Source organism: Micromys minutus (genome assembly GCF_963924665.1).
Source record: "Micromys minutus genome assembly, chromosome: 29".
In the NCBI taxonomy this organism is placed as follows: domain Eukaryota; kingdom Metazoa; phylum Chordata; class Mammalia; order Rodentia; family Muridae; genus Micromys; species Micromys minutus.
The window spans coordinates 34655391-34671071 of NC_137964.1; the positions used below are offsets into that span (position 1 = coordinate 34655391).

At 54.5% G+C, this 15681-nt stretch overlaps 1 protein-coding gene across 3 annotated transcripts in view; it reads right to left on the reverse strand.

The window, feature by feature from the left end:
* Positions 1-673: 673 nt before the first annotated feature.
* The window catches only part of TPST2 (tyrosylprotein sulfotransferase 2), a 34532-nt gene continuing 19524 nt past the window's right edge, over positions 674-15681 (reverse strand). For 2 of the 3 annotated variants that reach the window (XM_080940866.1, XM_080940867.1), the window contains exons 2-7: positions 10757-10828; positions 6190-7101; positions 5025-5223; positions 3440-3490; positions 2336-2384; positions 674-1156 (exon numbers count right to left, since the gene is read on the reverse strand). In XM_080940866.1, coding sequence (XP_080796992.1) covers positions 2343-2384; positions 3440-3490; positions 5025-5223; positions 6190-7070 — 1173 coding nt within the window. In that variant the 5' untranslated portion in view covers positions 7071-7101; positions 10757-10828 and the 3' untranslated portion in view covers positions 674-1156; positions 2336-2342. The remainder of the gene's footprint in view (positions 1157-2335; positions 2385-3439; positions 3491-5024; positions 5224-6189; positions 7102-10756; positions 10829-15681) is intronic. The other variant, XM_080940868.1, reaches the window with a different exon arrangement.

A 15681-nucleotide genomic window follows, 5' to 3' on the forward strand; every position in this document is an offset into this window, starting at 1 on the left:
ACAGCCGGGCTGGACAGGTGGTTCAGTGGTTAGAGCACTGACAGCTCTTCCAGAGGTCCTGAGTTCAGTTCCCAGCAACCACATGGTGGCTCACAACCATCTGTAATGGGATCTGATGCCCTCTTCTGGTGTGTCTGAAGACAGGTACAGTATACTTATATAAATAAATAAATCTTTAAAAAAAAAAAAAAGAGCAACCACCGTCTCACACCTGAGACCCAACAACCCAGCAGTTGCCCAAGGCTGGTACCTCGGCGATTTCATCTGCTCCAAACATGCTGGGGGCTCCTGGAGAGCTGCTGGTCAGTCCACACTGGAAGCCCAGACCCTGCCTCTGATGTCAGTCAGCACAGCGGTGAGGGAGAGGCCGTGAGAGCTTTGAGAGTTTCACTTAATTCTTAAATTTACTCTCTTGCTCTCCCTCTCCCTCCTTCCCCTTAGCACTACTGTCTGCGTTGGGTACATTCGTGTGCACACACTCTTCCTTGTGGAATCACCCATGCCATACAAACTTTACCCCTCACACTGATCCTCCTGGACTCTGCCTGTGAGCCTCGCCTTTACCGTGGGGATGACGGGAGCCCGGCGGTGCCCGTGGCAGCATCTGCATGTTCTCCAGTGTCACCAGTTACTTGTGAGGGAAGAGAAGAAACCCATTCACTCATGTGAAGTAAGGCACAGACAGCAGCCTGTCTACTTTATTCAAATAATTAATCTCTTTTCTCTGTGAAACTGAGTAGGACTAAAGAGAGGAGAGCCCATATATTAAACTCTTAAATAGATCCTTTGAGTTCAGTGTCCAGTCAAGGAGAGGCACGGGTCACAGGTCTTGTCCCATGAGATGAGGTCACCAAGGAGCCTGTCCATTAGGGACGATAGCAAATTCAATTCTTTTAAAAAGTTCTCAAGGAGAAAAAAAAAATAGAAAATCCCCAAGTTTCTGTAGCCGAAGTAGTCTCTCCCTCCTCCGTGTGGCCCTGGAGCAGAGGTGCCGAGCTTGCTCCTGCCGAGATATCTGAATGCTCCATCCTGGCAGGTCCCGGTGACTGAGAGCCATGTGCTTGGGTGGGTCCAGCTTCCATGTGCAGGTTGAGGACTCAGGTTTCTGAGCCTTGCAAAGACTGAGAAGGGGGAGGTGGTGTCAGCGAGGATGACCCTGGAATAGAACGTTTCTGTTTGTTTTCATTTTTGAGACAGGGTCTCACTGCATAACATCCTAGAACTCCATATATAGACCTGCTGTCCTAGAACTCGGAGATCCAGCCCACCCTGCCTCCTGAGTGATGGGAATTGAGGTTGGCGTGACCACGTGGGACCTGGTTTATTTGTAGTGTCTGTGCACATGTGGGTGCCGTGGCTACTGAGTGAGTTGAAGGCCCCACCTTCCCATCTCACAGTCAAAGAGGGCAAGGGACAGCTCCTTGGTACATCTCTTGCCTGTATGTGCCAGACCTAAGGGTCACTAACATAAAGCCTTGGCTTCAACAGCCCCCACCCTCCAAATGACGTGTCCGATACGATGAGTTTCAGAGAAAGGAGGGAATGATACAACCACCCCAGGCTAGTGCACTCCAGGCTGGATGGAGAACCACGTATGCGGCATTTTATCTAGACGGCCAATCAGGTTGGCACTGGCTGTAGACTGATCTGGGATCCTAACAGACACAGGAGGTGGGAGAAGCAGCAGTCAGGGGGTGGGATTCTCTTCTGCAGTCTTTTCTCTTGAGTGAAGTCATCAGCACAGCCACTGAGGGAGTCCTGACAGTCACAGAGAATGCACATCCCAGCTTAAAATCCCTCCCCCTACTCTCAGTGAGATAGGCACTTAAAGTCATTCTGACAGAGCCAAGCCTGCAAACAGGACTGGAGGAGGCCAGCCTCCCGCTCTGGGGCACAGAAGACCTCGGGCTCTCTGTAGGGGTGGAGCTGTGTCTGTCTGCCTCCTGTGTGCAAGGCAGCATCTAGCCCTGACACCTCATGCATGCGTGGAGGAACACAGCGATGACTGCTGTGAGAGCAACTGGTTGCCGTGAACAAGGCTGAGGCTGTGTGAGGTATCGGTGTGGCTTGGGGTCTCTTTCCATAGTCCTCCATCTCCTTCCCAGCTCGAGAAGTTGCCTTTTGCTTTGGACTAGCACTGATCCCTACTAACCCCCTCCCCTAGCCCCAATCCAGAGCCCAGAGTAAGTCTCTATTCTATAAATAGCTCCCTAGCCAGTCACCATGGAAACAGGACGGGGCTGGGGCTGTCCACCTTAGTGGACGTTGGAGAGGTTTAAAGGACGGGCACTTCAGCCAGGGCTGGCAGCCTCAGTGGCGCAGTGGGAGAGCTCACCTGGGGATCACGAACTTCCGAGGTGTGGGGAGGTGCTGTTCTGGTTCACCTGTAGGGGGACAGAAGATGGAAGACTTCAAGTCCAAGTGGTAGGTGAGGGGTTTGCTCTTCCCTTGTAGGAGGCACACAAGGACACACTGTGCTCAGGACAGACTGAGGCTGTGTCCCTTGGATCTCCTAGGTGACTGGCCATATTTGTTTGTATCCACCGGTTCCACACTCCCAGGCCTCCACCAGCGCCAGCCCAGACCTTAAAGCTGTGATCTACGAGAACAGCTCTGGTGTTCACTTTTTGGTTTTGTTTGTTTGTTAGCCCCACACTGGACATCTAGAGCTCATGGAAAGGAAGCACCTGAGGCGGTTTGGCTTGGCACATCAGAAAACACAATGTGGTCATCCACAAGGGTCAGCAGACTCCAGAGCCCAAGGACAAGGGCAGAAAGCTCAAGAAAAGGACTGCTGAGATTGACTGTGGCTGGAAGAGTCACTCAGAGACACCCCGACCAAGTCCTACATAGGCTTATGACAGAGAAGTGTCATCTTCTGCCCCACCCATCATCCATCCATCCACTCACCCATCCATCCATCCACCCACCCATCCACCTATCCATCCATCCACCTATCCATCCATCCACCCACCCATCCACCTATCCATCCATCCACCCACCCATCCACCCATCCATCATTCACCCATCCACCCACCCACCCACCCACCCACCCATCCATCCATCCACCCATCCACCCATCATTCACCCATCCATCCATCCACCCACCCATCCACCCATCCATCCATCATCCACCCATCCATCCATCCATCCATCCATCATTCACCCATCCACCCATCCATCCACCCATTCATCATTCACCCATCCATCCATCCATCCATCCATCCATCCATCCATCCATCTACCATCCACCCATCATTCCATCCACCCATCCACCCATCCATCTATCATCCATCCACCCATCCATCACCCATCCATCCATCCATCTATCTATCCACCCACCCACCCACGCAGGGCAACGTGGAGCAGCTATGGACCGACTCTGAGCTGGGGCCCAGCCAGGGAAACAGGAATCAGAACCCCACTCCGGCTTTCTAACCTGGAAGTATCCTTTCAGATTGGCTGGCGTTTTATAGTCTCCTTTCAAGACCTAGGAAAGAACATAAGTGTTACTGTGGGAGAAATGGCAGAGAGTGAGATCCACGTCATCACTGACATATCTGTCCTCTACCCACCTGTCAGGTACACACTTCTCAACCACACCCCTCCTTTCAACTGTGCATCCTATCAACCCACCTGTCTACCTCATTCCATCTATCCATCACAAATCCATGTTTGTCCTCTATCATCCGTCTATCCATCCATCCATCCATCCATCTTCCTTCAGCCACACTCACCAAGTGCCTCTTATTCTCTGCCCACGGACAGTGTTAATCAGGTGACTGGAGTTCTGTCCCGACAGGGGCACAGCTGACTTGCAGGTAACAGTGCACATAAACCACCACAGGCATGTGAAGCTATGGGAGGTGCCAGGAAGGCAGTGAGGCAGAGGGATGTGGTTGGGAGTGACCCTGGGTTGCTGCACCCACACCCAAAGGACAAGTCAAACCAGCCGGCTTAAACAGAGAAGAGAAAGCACTCAGGAAGACGGTAGAATTGAAGCCTCAAGTGTGTGGACAGCTCCTCGACTGTGGCCGAGGTCTCACAGTCACAGTAACCAACCACAACCGTTCCCTCGGATGTGTCCCTTTGCAACAGGCACTGAACACCACAGAGATCAAGACAGGGCCCTTGCCAAGGTCAGAAACCCAAGGAAACATTTCTGGCTCTCTGGGGGAATATTAGGCAATGTTCAAACTGATCTGACTGATCAGGCAGCAGCATCCACTAGAATGGATCTATACAATAGAACCCGAGTTTCCTAGGGTCTTTAGATCTGCCCCATGGCATGCACACACAACTGCACACACACATACACTCAGAAAAAGGAGAGAACCTCGGTGTGCCCTCCTGCTGTTGTGGCTCCTTCTGGATGCCCAGCGCTGGATTTCTGTTACTCTAAGGGCTCTGCTTTTAAGTCTACACTATTGTTACTTGGGATGGAACCCAGAGCCTCATGCATGCTGGGTAAGGACTCCACCGCCACACCACACCCAGCTCTTTTTATTTTTAATTGACATAAGCCAACTACTCAAACCACTCAAGATGCTGGGTGACACCAAGCAGACTTGAGCATAGCTAATGAGCTGTTCTTACAAAATGCCTGTGTCAAAGCTACCGACTTTCCTGAACCACTGTCACCAGAGAGAACAGTGATTTCGACAGCTCCCAGTCCAAGAAATCAACGTGATAACTTAGGGGACAACAGTGTGGTCCATTCTTTCTTTATGTATGTTTGCTCTTAAGACTCAAAAGGGGACACACACACACATCCATAGGTCAGAAAGGAAAGGATAAACAGGACTACACGTGAACACAGTAGCCAGGAAAACAGGAAATGCAGTAAGACCTGAGACACAAACAGATGTGCTCCGAGAAGGACAGGGTGAGAGGGCACCTGTGGGCCTTGCTTCTGTTTGGCCCAAGCCAAAGTAGAAAACCTGCATCTGTCCAGTATTTCCATCAGGAGCCTGGAGGCCCCACTGGGCCGAGGTCTATGCTCACTCCCATGTACATACACTCACCCGATGAGTGTTGTTGATGACAATGGGGTCAGGGTTCCCATAGTTGGGCGGATTTGCATACGGGTCGTAGCCAAGCCGGGCCAGCATGGGGGCAATCTGGGCCATATCCCTCACCACGTCTTTAGGGATGTGGCCAGTCCACTTGGAGAGAGCTTCCAAGTTCACGGGTTTGATGACCTGGTCTGTGGACCGCTCGATCCTGGGGAGAGAGGGCAGTCTTGTCAGGTTGGGGGATGCTCCCTGCTCAGAGGCCATGGGGCAGCAGGAGGGCTGGGCATCCCCGGTCCCTGGGCAGCCCTTCCCCATTAGCTGTGAGCGCGCAGTCAGGGCGCGGTGCCTCATGAAAGCTGCACATATGAAGAAGCAGAGCTGTGGTCAGGAGCCATGTGCTCTAGTGATGCAGTCCAGCTCCCTTCACATGTGCATGCATGTGCATGCATGCGTGTGCACATGCTTGTGTGCATTCCTGTGCGAGTGTATGAGTGCCCATGTGTGTATGTGCACACATGTCTGTTTGTATTTGTAAGGCCTCCAGGTGTATGTGGTTGCCAGAGATGCTGAACACGTTACAGCCACTGAGCCACCCCATCAGCTCCTCTTTTATTCATGGTTTCTTTTTCGGTGTGTTTACTTATTTATCATGGGTGTGTGCATATGATGTGTAAGGGTGTGTGGAGGTGAGAGGCCAACCTTGTGGAGTCTCTTCTCTCCTTCCACTTTTATGTAGGTTCTGGGTATCAAATGAAGTTTCTGGGCTCGCATGGCAAGTCCCTTTTCTTGCTGAGCCATATTGCCAGCCTTGCCTGTGCTTCCTTAAAATTAGCTTGTCCTATCTACAACTAACATGAGCAGTTGGCCTTAAAGAAAGAAAGAAAAAAAAAAAAAACCAATGCTAGTGTTGAGGCCGAGGGTCCCAGGACACCAGCTTCCTGTGGGTGCCTGGCCTTCTGTGTGCAGCCCACAATCCCCATGTACTGTCTGCGCATTCCAATAGCACAAGACAATTACAGGGGAGCAGAGACCCAATTCCCAACTCTTTCCCCATCACACAGAAGGATGCTGACGCTCAGAGAGGCACAGACACTTGCCTAAGGTAGCACAGCTCAGGAAGGGCAGACTCGACCTGCCGCCTGGGGCCTGGGAGGAGCTGTGGGGCCCCACTCACTTGGACAAGGAGACGCCCCCAGGCTTGCCAATGAGGTCCTCGTGGTGCAGGACTGTGTCACTCCAGGCGATGCCCAGGAAGTCCAGGATGCGTTTGAGTGAGCGCCGGGGGTGCAGCACCAACTGCTCATAGTACACGGGCAGGCACTTGTCCCTGCCCACCTCCATGCACTGTGCGTACATCACCTCGATGGCCTTATTCCACTTGGTGAGGCAGTCTCGGTAGCTGCTGAGGTCAAAGCCCGCGATGGTGACCTTGCGCGTGATCATGGAGTGCACAGACGCCCGGCCGTCACGCACCATTAGCAGGAATTTGGAGTTGGGGAACAGGCGTGCCAGGTAGACAGACGACTTGAGTGTGAAGGGGTCCTTGTTACACAGCACGCGTGCCGGCTCGCCATGCTTGGCGATGACCTCCAGGATAAAGGCCTGCATGGCCGCGTCCAGCACCTCATCTGTCACACCTGCCTCGTCCAGCCGCAGCTTCTCGCGGCCAGACTTGGTCCAGGCCTGCCGCATGGCCAGCACTCGAGGGATGATGCGCGTCTCCTCCCCACAGCGCACCTCCGGGTGCGCATCCAACATGGCGCGCATGAGGGTGGTGCCGCTGCGCGGGACACCGCCCACGAAGATGAGCGGCATGGCCTTGCCGTAGCGGTACTCCACGTGGTCGGCGCCGAGCATCACCAGTTCCTCCTGCTCCGGCCGCATCCTGCGTGGGCTCCGCACGTCCTCGAGCACCGCCCGGCACTCCAGTACTTGCTGCCCAAGCTGCACAGCGAGCACCAGGGCCAGAGCACAGCCCGCGGCCAGCAGCACCTTTCGCACCGACAGGCGCATGCCCAGCCAGGGTCGCAGGCCCAGCCAGGGGGCCCGCCTCATGGACGGGTCAGCAGGCCCACTTGGTTTGCATCTGTGAAGAGAGGGACGGCATTAGCAGGCCCATCGGGACTCAAACAGGATGCTGGGACTGGGTGCAAGCTCAGTGTCAAGTAGGTCAAAGTACAGGGGAACATGGTGGCCTCAGAGCTTCAGGTGGACAGCAAGACTCAACCCTCTCACCACCATGGCTGTGGGGCCTTGGTCAGCTGGAGTTCCATGTCAGTGGTTGAGCTGGCTATCAGGTAACAGGGGACAGCGATGGTGGTTGTTATTAAAATGTGAGAAATGCCAGCAGAGGCCTGTAAAGAAGCGACTTGGGAAGCCAAGGCAGGAGTACAAGTTCAAGTCTGCATGTATTTTTAAAAAAAAATGTAGGGCTGGGTGTAGAGAACCGTGGACTGTGCCTGGCCCCGCTGTCTTGAGAGGCATGTGTCACAGGTTTTTCAGGTTCAAAGAACAATGTGCTTTCTGGGTCCTGAGAGACCCACACACGCCCACAGGCTGTGCAGCATTCAGGCCATCCTGGTGTCTGTGACAGCACTTCTGCTCCCAGACATTACAGACATTAATCTATGTGCCCTGCACAGCTTACAGCATTGTATCCCAGCAACTACAACTGTATTGGTTCTGGCAATTTCCAATATATTGTTTCTGACAGGGGCATACAAAGCCGAATGGCTCTCAGTAAAATTGTCACTGCGTTAGTCTGCCTTAGATGGTCCCTCCAACCCAAGCTAAGTTTAATTTCTCACCAGCCCTATCAGGTAACATGGTCTGGTATGGAAGTACAGGCATTCACAGCTGGGGATGTAGCTCACTGGGTAGAGGGCCTGCCCAGCACGAGCAAAGCCCTGGGTTTGACCCCCAGGACCACACAAACCAGGCATGGTGGCTAATGGCGTTGAGACATCTGGCATGTGGGAGAAAAGGCAAGAAAGATCAGGAGGAGTTTGAGACCAACCTGAAATACAGGAGGTCCTGTCTTGGAAAGAGTGACCGAGCAAGCAAGCAAGAGAGAGAGCAGCATAGGAACAGCCCACAGGCCTGACTGGTCCCTGCAGCATAGACAGGGGCTGTGTTCTCAGCTCCCTGCATGAGCTTTGCTCATTATCGTCCAGTTAGAAATGATGGAATGAGTGTCCGTACGACCAGCACCAGGTAAGAGGGAGTGAGGCTAGGAGAGATGCCCAGTTACCCAACAAGAAAGGCTGCCTGCCCCCGCACCCCACAGCGGGGGCTCTGTCCTCCCCTCCACCTGCACTTGGGACTTGCTCATCAAGTTGGCACTGAAGTCCACGCATCAAGCCCTGGAGACAGGCAGCAGGCCAGCAGCCTCCACAGCACAGGTTCTTGTGAAGAAGTGGGGAACTCACGGGGACAGGCTCAGTGTGAAGTGGGGAACTCACGGGGACACGGTCAGTGTGAAGTGGGGAACTCACGGGGACAGGCTCAGTGTGAAGTGGGGAACTCACAGGGACACGGTCAGTGTGAAGTGGGGAACTCACGGGGACAGGCTCAGTGTGAAGTGTGGAACTCACGGGGACAGGCTCAGTGTGAAGTGGGGAACTCACGGGGACACGGTCAGTGTGAAGTGGGGAACTCACAGGGACACGGTCAGTGTGAAGTGTGGAACTCACAGGGACAGGCTCAGTGTGAAGTGGGGACAGGCTCAGTGTGGTAACTAGCTGGCTGCTGCTGGAAGGACCCAGAGGGGAGGAAATGTCCCAGCTGGGAATTAGTGCAGCAGGACTGGACCACAGCTGGGTGCTGGGAAGGATGCTCCCAGCCAGGAGTTGAGTAGAGAGAGGTCTCCTGTCCTGCAGGGATGGGAATAGGCTCCATTACTGAAGGCTGGGGACCAGGCGACTGGGGACTGCTTGGACCAGGAGAGGTAACACACCTCCCCTCCCAAGGCCTTGCTGACCAGAGGGTAGAAACTCAGTGCTTTTTCCGACAGGGAACTCCTGTGAAAAGAGGAACCCGCTATCTCAGCCCTGCCCAGGTCGCTAGAGGACAATGCAGACAATGGGGGATGTTGTGTGTTCTCTGCCTTGAACCCAGGGTCTCTGAGCCCCCAGTCCCCTGCCTTCCCCTTGGCCTCTTGCTGGAATCAGCTGGGTGGGTCCAGATTTACCCACGGCTATCACTTCCAACTCTGCCAGCACTGTGGGCTCACACTGGGGGGTGACAGGTCCTGAGAGGAGCAGTAAAAGCTGCAATGGAGCCCCAAGCTGAGGTCTGAACTGTGGAGAGCTCACAGGCAGCAGGCAGGGAAGGGAGTTCCCGAAGGACCAGGACAACCCTAGGGGAAAGAACCCAGTATGACCAGGGGCTGTGAGTGTCTCAGAACACGCGAGGGTCTGGCGAGGTGAGAAGAGACATGACATCCATTTTACTGTGAGGCTTGACAGGTTCAGAGCTTGCCACCCATGGGACACAGCAAGTGAGAAATGGACGCCCCTGGAGGAAGCAGTCTGGAGCCTGGAGGCCACCGTCAGGGCCTGGTGGACAGCAACTCTGGGCACATCAAGCTTCCATCCCTGCCAGTCAATCTGGGACAGTGCACTGGGCTTACTGGGCTGCATGGCTGGGAAGTGCCTGCTAAGGAGGATAACTCTTCCCCAGGGCCAGCTGAGCGTCACAGTGGGGCCTCTCCCAGAAAAGAAACTGCTCGCCCACTTCCGCTAATGCTGGGGCTGCTCTCTGCTTCATTTTGGGTCCGTGATGGGCAAAACCAACTTCAAGGGATGTTTAGGGGACCAAGCAGGCTGCCCGGGACACAGCCGCTCAGATATCGAAAGACGCCTTCAAGTGCTTCATGAAGTTCGCCCCCTGGACCTGAGATCCGAACTCCACCAGTCCTCATGACTGCTGTGCCAGCCCTGGAAGCCACCACAGCTGGAATTAGAGCCACTGCCCTTCGGGGTGGAAAGGTGCTGTGTGGCAGGGGTGCTTTAACTGTAGACTGATTGCAGTGCACGTGTGCATGCACACGAATGTGCACACACGTGTGAGTACACATGCATGTGTACGTTCACACGTGTGCGCACCTAAGGTTGGTGACAAACAGTGACCCTTGAAGGGAGAGGTGACCGAATGGCCAGCTTGTCCACCACTAAGTCACTCATGTGTTTCAGGATCTAAAATCTGGCAAACATCCTGCCTGCGTTTTGTGATTTTATAGTTCTGTGTTCAGAGTTGCACAGACAGGGTCAAAGCCACGCTTTTCCAGAAGAAAACAACCTTTCTTGGGCAGGGGGGAGGAGCCAGAGGGCAGCTTGAGGAGCCACTGCTGTCCTGGCAGTGAAGTCAGCAGGAACACACTCCGCAGAACTGGGTTCAAATCTCACCTCTGCAACTTGCTGGCTCACAATGTAGACAGACATTTTCCTCCAGCCAAGGGGAGCAGGGATAATGGTCATCATTTCCAACAACGTGAAGACTGGACAGTGCCCACAGGAGGCACTCAGCAAGCTCTGCCCAGGCTGCCCCAGAACCCATAGCCTACCTGCAGTGTCCTGTGTTTCCGGTGTTTATCAGGCTTTGAGGCTCCTGAATTTCAACTAGACAGCTGTGCAGAAAGTTCACCCGCCCACCTGCCCACCCGCCTGCCTAATGCTGGAGACAGGGAACAAGAAGGCATTAAGGGGCTGTGTCAGGACAACAGGGTCTCCGTGTAGACTCACCTCCCCTGGGCACCCTCATGGCCAAGCACCGGTCCTCGACCCTGGTCTCCACGGCTTCCTGCCCTTACGGTCCTGCAGAACAATGGAGATGCTGTGTCAGGGCAGGCTGAGGCAGAGGCGCTTTCAGGGGAGAGATTTTTGCTACCATGGGGAGTCTCTGTCAGCCTCTCCTCTCTTCTCAGCCCTGGGCATCAGGGAAAGAAAACAATATACCAGCATACCTGTCACTGCCCAGGATATGCCAGGCATTGTCACCCAGGCAGGGCACTGTGCAGCTCCAAGAGTTCATGCACCAGGTATGGCACTCCCTGGAGTCCGATAATACCTGGCTTCCACTGCTGACCACCCACCCAGTGCTGTCCTAAGTGCACACACCAAGCAGAGAGACCTTTTCTAAGCAGCTAACCCAAGAACCAACTGAATCTGTTTCCCATTTTGGCCTGTGAACATTTAGAACTCAGCTCCAAACACCATGCTTCGGGTACGGGCTATGTCCCCACAGCCCGGGAGGGGCCTGGGGAGGCAGGCTTCACAGACAAACATGCATCATCTAACACTGTACGTCCCTCCTTGGTCCTGTCTCAGATGCTGCACAGTACAGAACGTGGCTCTAGAGATGGAAGAGTCCCTGACCTTCAAGACCAGAGTCTCAGCTACCCAGTCTGAAAACAGGGGTGGCTGGGAGGCTTTGGTCAGACAGGAGGACCTGGAGCGTGACTGGCATTTGTGTCACAGCAGGAAGGAGTAAGGTGTGGCTGCCTGTATCTCAGTCCTCCCTCTCCAGAGAACCCACGCTCCCCTCACCTTCATCATTTAGCTTGTCTGTTGGAGTCTTTTCTTGAAACCCAGCCCTAATACAGTAACGCTCAGCTGGAGAAGGGGTCTCACCTCACTCCCACCCCACAAGACACCGGGGCTCAGGACTCCTGGGCAGTTGCTGACTTCCTCTGGATAGAAACTAAGCAATCCAGAGAGGGCACTGGAAGCTTCCAGAGAAGATGGAGGCAACCTGGCTGCCCCCAGGAGGCCCCTGAAGTGCTAAGTGTTCCCAGGTCTGCCACCCCCACAGCAGGCACTAATCACTCTCCACTGAGACATGCGGACCAACCGGTGGCCCTTCCACTCCAGAGCAGGCACCTGGTGCACTGCCACAGGGGAGAAGAGGTTTTAATTCAGCCAAACTGAGTAGAGTGAAAATTCACTTTGATTTGCTCATGTGTCAAAGACTCAGAAACCACTAGAGACAATGGGGATCCACACTGGAGAGCGCTGACCCAGACAGTACCCTGTGCCCCTGAAGTGAGTACTGTGTGCACACCCTGACCCAGACAGTACCCTGTGCCCCTGAAGTGAGTACTGTGTGCACACCCTGACCCAGACAGTACCCTGTGCCCCTGGAGTGAGGGCTGTGTGCACACCCTGACCCAGACAGTACCCTGTGCCCCTGGAGTGAGGGCTGTGTGCACACCCTGACCCAGACAGTACCCTGTGCCCCTGGAGTGAGGGCTGTGTGCACTGAGCTCCTGTGTGCACACCCTGACCCAGACAGTACCCTGTGCCCCTGGAGTGAGGGCTGTGTGCACTGAGCTCCTGTGTGCACACCCTGACCCAGACAGTACCCTGTGCCCCTGGAGTGAGGGCTGTGTGCACACCCTGACTCAGACAGTACCCTGTGCCCCTGGAGTGAGGGCTGTGTGCACTGAGCTCCTGTGGATGCTGTGTATGGAGGGAACACTGCCTCTATGTTGACTTGTGTAGACTTCATGTTTGCTTTACATGTACAGAAACATGGAAGAGCTAACTGTTCCCATTGTGTTTACACGGCACTAGGTGCAAATCAATCCGAGGTGATTTTCAGTACACAGAGGTGGGCCAGCAAGGAGGCTCAGCAGGTAAAGGTGCTTGCTACACAAGCCTGACTTGATTCCCCGGACCCACAGAGATGTGGAGAGAACTGACCCCGCAGACTGGTTCTCTGACCTCCACACTCACACCACGGCCCTGTCTGCCTCATCACCGTGATAAAATGACAGAGTGTGTGTACAGGTATGAAACCTTTCATGTCAGCGGAGGAGGAGCACATGTGTGCTCTGCTTCCCTCCCAGGGAGAGAGAGAACTCTGCAGGAGTAGCAGCCAACACACCACAAACCCCAAAGCAGCAGCCACAAGAGCAGTCACAGACTGTCAGTCTCTGCTCACACAGGGCAGTGAGATGCAGGGGTGGGGTCCACAGGTCAGCACTAAGCCGGCCTATCCACATCCCCTTTGCCCATCCTCCCATCAGACCCTGTGCTTGCACAGTCTGGGCTGGCTAGGTCTGTGAGGAGGCAGGGCCAGCGTAAGGCCAAGGGCAGAATCACTAAGGCAAACCACTGGTACCCACAACAGGAGGAAAAGGTTAAGAAACATTCGGATGCTCCCCAGAGTCCTGGCAGTCTGGGGCATTTTCTCCTCAAACAGCTTCTGACCCCGTAGCTCACACTATTTCCCTGGGATGAGGCATCGAGTGATTGTCAGGTTTTCCACGTGTGTGCCAGGCACAGAAATGGTGCACACTGTCTGCATCCAGACCCAGCTTTGGCCTACCACTGCCTAACCTCCCCGAACTCCTCCGAGAAACAGGGCTGCAGAGCCTCTGGGTGTCATCACACTCAACTTAAAAGGCAGTGGGGACTCCTGGAGCCTGGGAAGGGACTGTGAGGGGATCTGTGCAGGGTTATCTGCCCAAAGCAAGGGCTTCCTCCAGGTGCCATAAGGTAGGTTTGTCCCACTTAGTGGAAGAGGCTGTGGCTCTGCAAGTGACGTGAGGGGCCGAGACCACACACACAGCTAAGGAGATGGAAAAGTCGGTTTCCAAACTCAGCTTTGTCCCCATGTCATGCAGCAAAGGCAGAGGGATCTGAGGGAACCGGTCACATCAGAGCTTCTGCCCCAAACAGACCTTGTTTACTCGCACCTACTGTGCGCCTGCACCACTCACACTAGTAGGATTCAGTGGGAGCAGAAGACAAAGGAGGAGCATCGGGTCATCCTCAGCTACACAATGAGCTCAAGGCCAGCCTGGGCTACACAAGAGACACAGTGCTAGTGCCAAGTACAGAGAGAAACAGCCAGTTTGAGGAACAGACGCCCACAGTGGACAGAAGGAAGTGACATTTTGGCTCAAACCCGTCTATCTGTACTTTCTAAACCCTAACCCTACGGTCAAGAGATCAAGAGGCTCCAAAGAAAAAGGAGGCAGGGGCAGAGGGGGCTGGGCAGAGGAGGCTGGCAGTATGCAAGGCTGCACGTATGAGGTGGGCCAGGGCCCCTGTGCACAAACCCAGACTCGCTGTGCAGCCCTGCCCCCAGGGAAGCAGCTCTCAAAGTACCCTCTGCCAGACCACAATGCCGTCTCATCCTGCACCATCCTACTCTCCATGAGGCTAGGAGGGGGGACCCTAGGTATCAGAGACCCCCGACTCTGTGCACTGGGGAGCCAGCATTGAGGGGATACAAAACGGCTTAGCTCACAGCTGCTGGGGAACCTGGGGACCATGCATGGGGAGGGCAGAGCCACTGTCCCCTCCATCGTCACTTTTCTGTGTGTGACTCTCCTTCTATGAATCAACTGCCTACAGGGGTGAGGCGCGTGATGTCACACAGTGGAAGCCAGGAGGAAACCCCCTACCCGTCTCTTCAGAGCCCAGAGTCTTGTCCCGACCTGATCTGCAATTTTTACCTAGAGTGATGGAGGTGGGACCCCAATGGCACCCTTTCCTCCGCTTCAGAGGCCCACACTGGGAAGTGGGGAGCAGTGAGTCTTTTACTCTCAGGGCTTCCCCAATCCAAGGCTTGGTCCTGGGCTGGTCTGGACCAGTTCTGTGACGAACACTGACACCTGAGACAAGGCGTCACATGGACCAGGAGGCTTCTGACTAGGCTGCCATGCAGTCTTCACTCAACACATGTCAGCGTTTAGTCTGGGACAGACCACTGCCACGGCACCCCATGTAGGGTCAACAGTGACTTCCCGTCCCTCACGCCCCGCCCCCAACTTCTGTGTGTAGCCTTAAGTTTACAAGCTGCTTCACTAAAGGCCTCTTAAGGTCAGACGCATTCTGAGAACCCAGCATCTGTCTGAGCACAGAACTTAATGTCGGTGCCACGTGTGACCATAGGTAGCTGTGTGCCCACCCCGTGGGTAGTACACATCACCACGTGGCCAGGCCTCATGGCTTGGTGTGCAGGCACCCAGGACTAAATGCCAACAGGACAGTGCAATGTAGGGCAAATCCACAAGGCAAGACTTCAGGACCCTATGGCAAGACCAGGGTGTCTGGTTCTCAGAAAGCCCAGTGGGAGGACTCAGGTGACCAGCTTTAGACAGGAGGAGAAAACTGCAGAATTCTAGGACATGATATTAGGTCTTGCATAACACTCAGACACACATGAGCACTGTCTGCTGTCAACAGCCCAGCAAGAGACCCAAAGCACTTGGAGGTTAGTTTGCTGGGTTTACTCTGTTGTCTTTGACACGGGGACTTGTGGTTCCCTTGAGTTCCAGATTTCCCCTCACCAGGATCTAGGTCAGAACTGTTTTGTCCAGTGGGTCTATCATTTTTACATACATTCTGGCTCTAACTTGGGCCTCACAGACAGAACTAGTATCACTTTTCACTAAGGCACCGGCAGGTCGCAGGTGTGTCTGAAGCTGGAGGTTCTCAAAGCCTTTGCACTGCTCAATGCAGGACTTAAGGGACAGTCTGCCCAGGGCCGGGCTCAGCTCCTATCAGCTCAGCCTGGGCCTGTGGCAATGCCTCCTCACTCTGGGCTTCTGTGCTGAGAGGCCCCATGGCCTCCGTCCAGGACAGCACAAACAGGAAAGGGCCAGGACGACCTTGCAGGAGCCCAGCTTCCTGCAACCACATGACCTCCTACACAG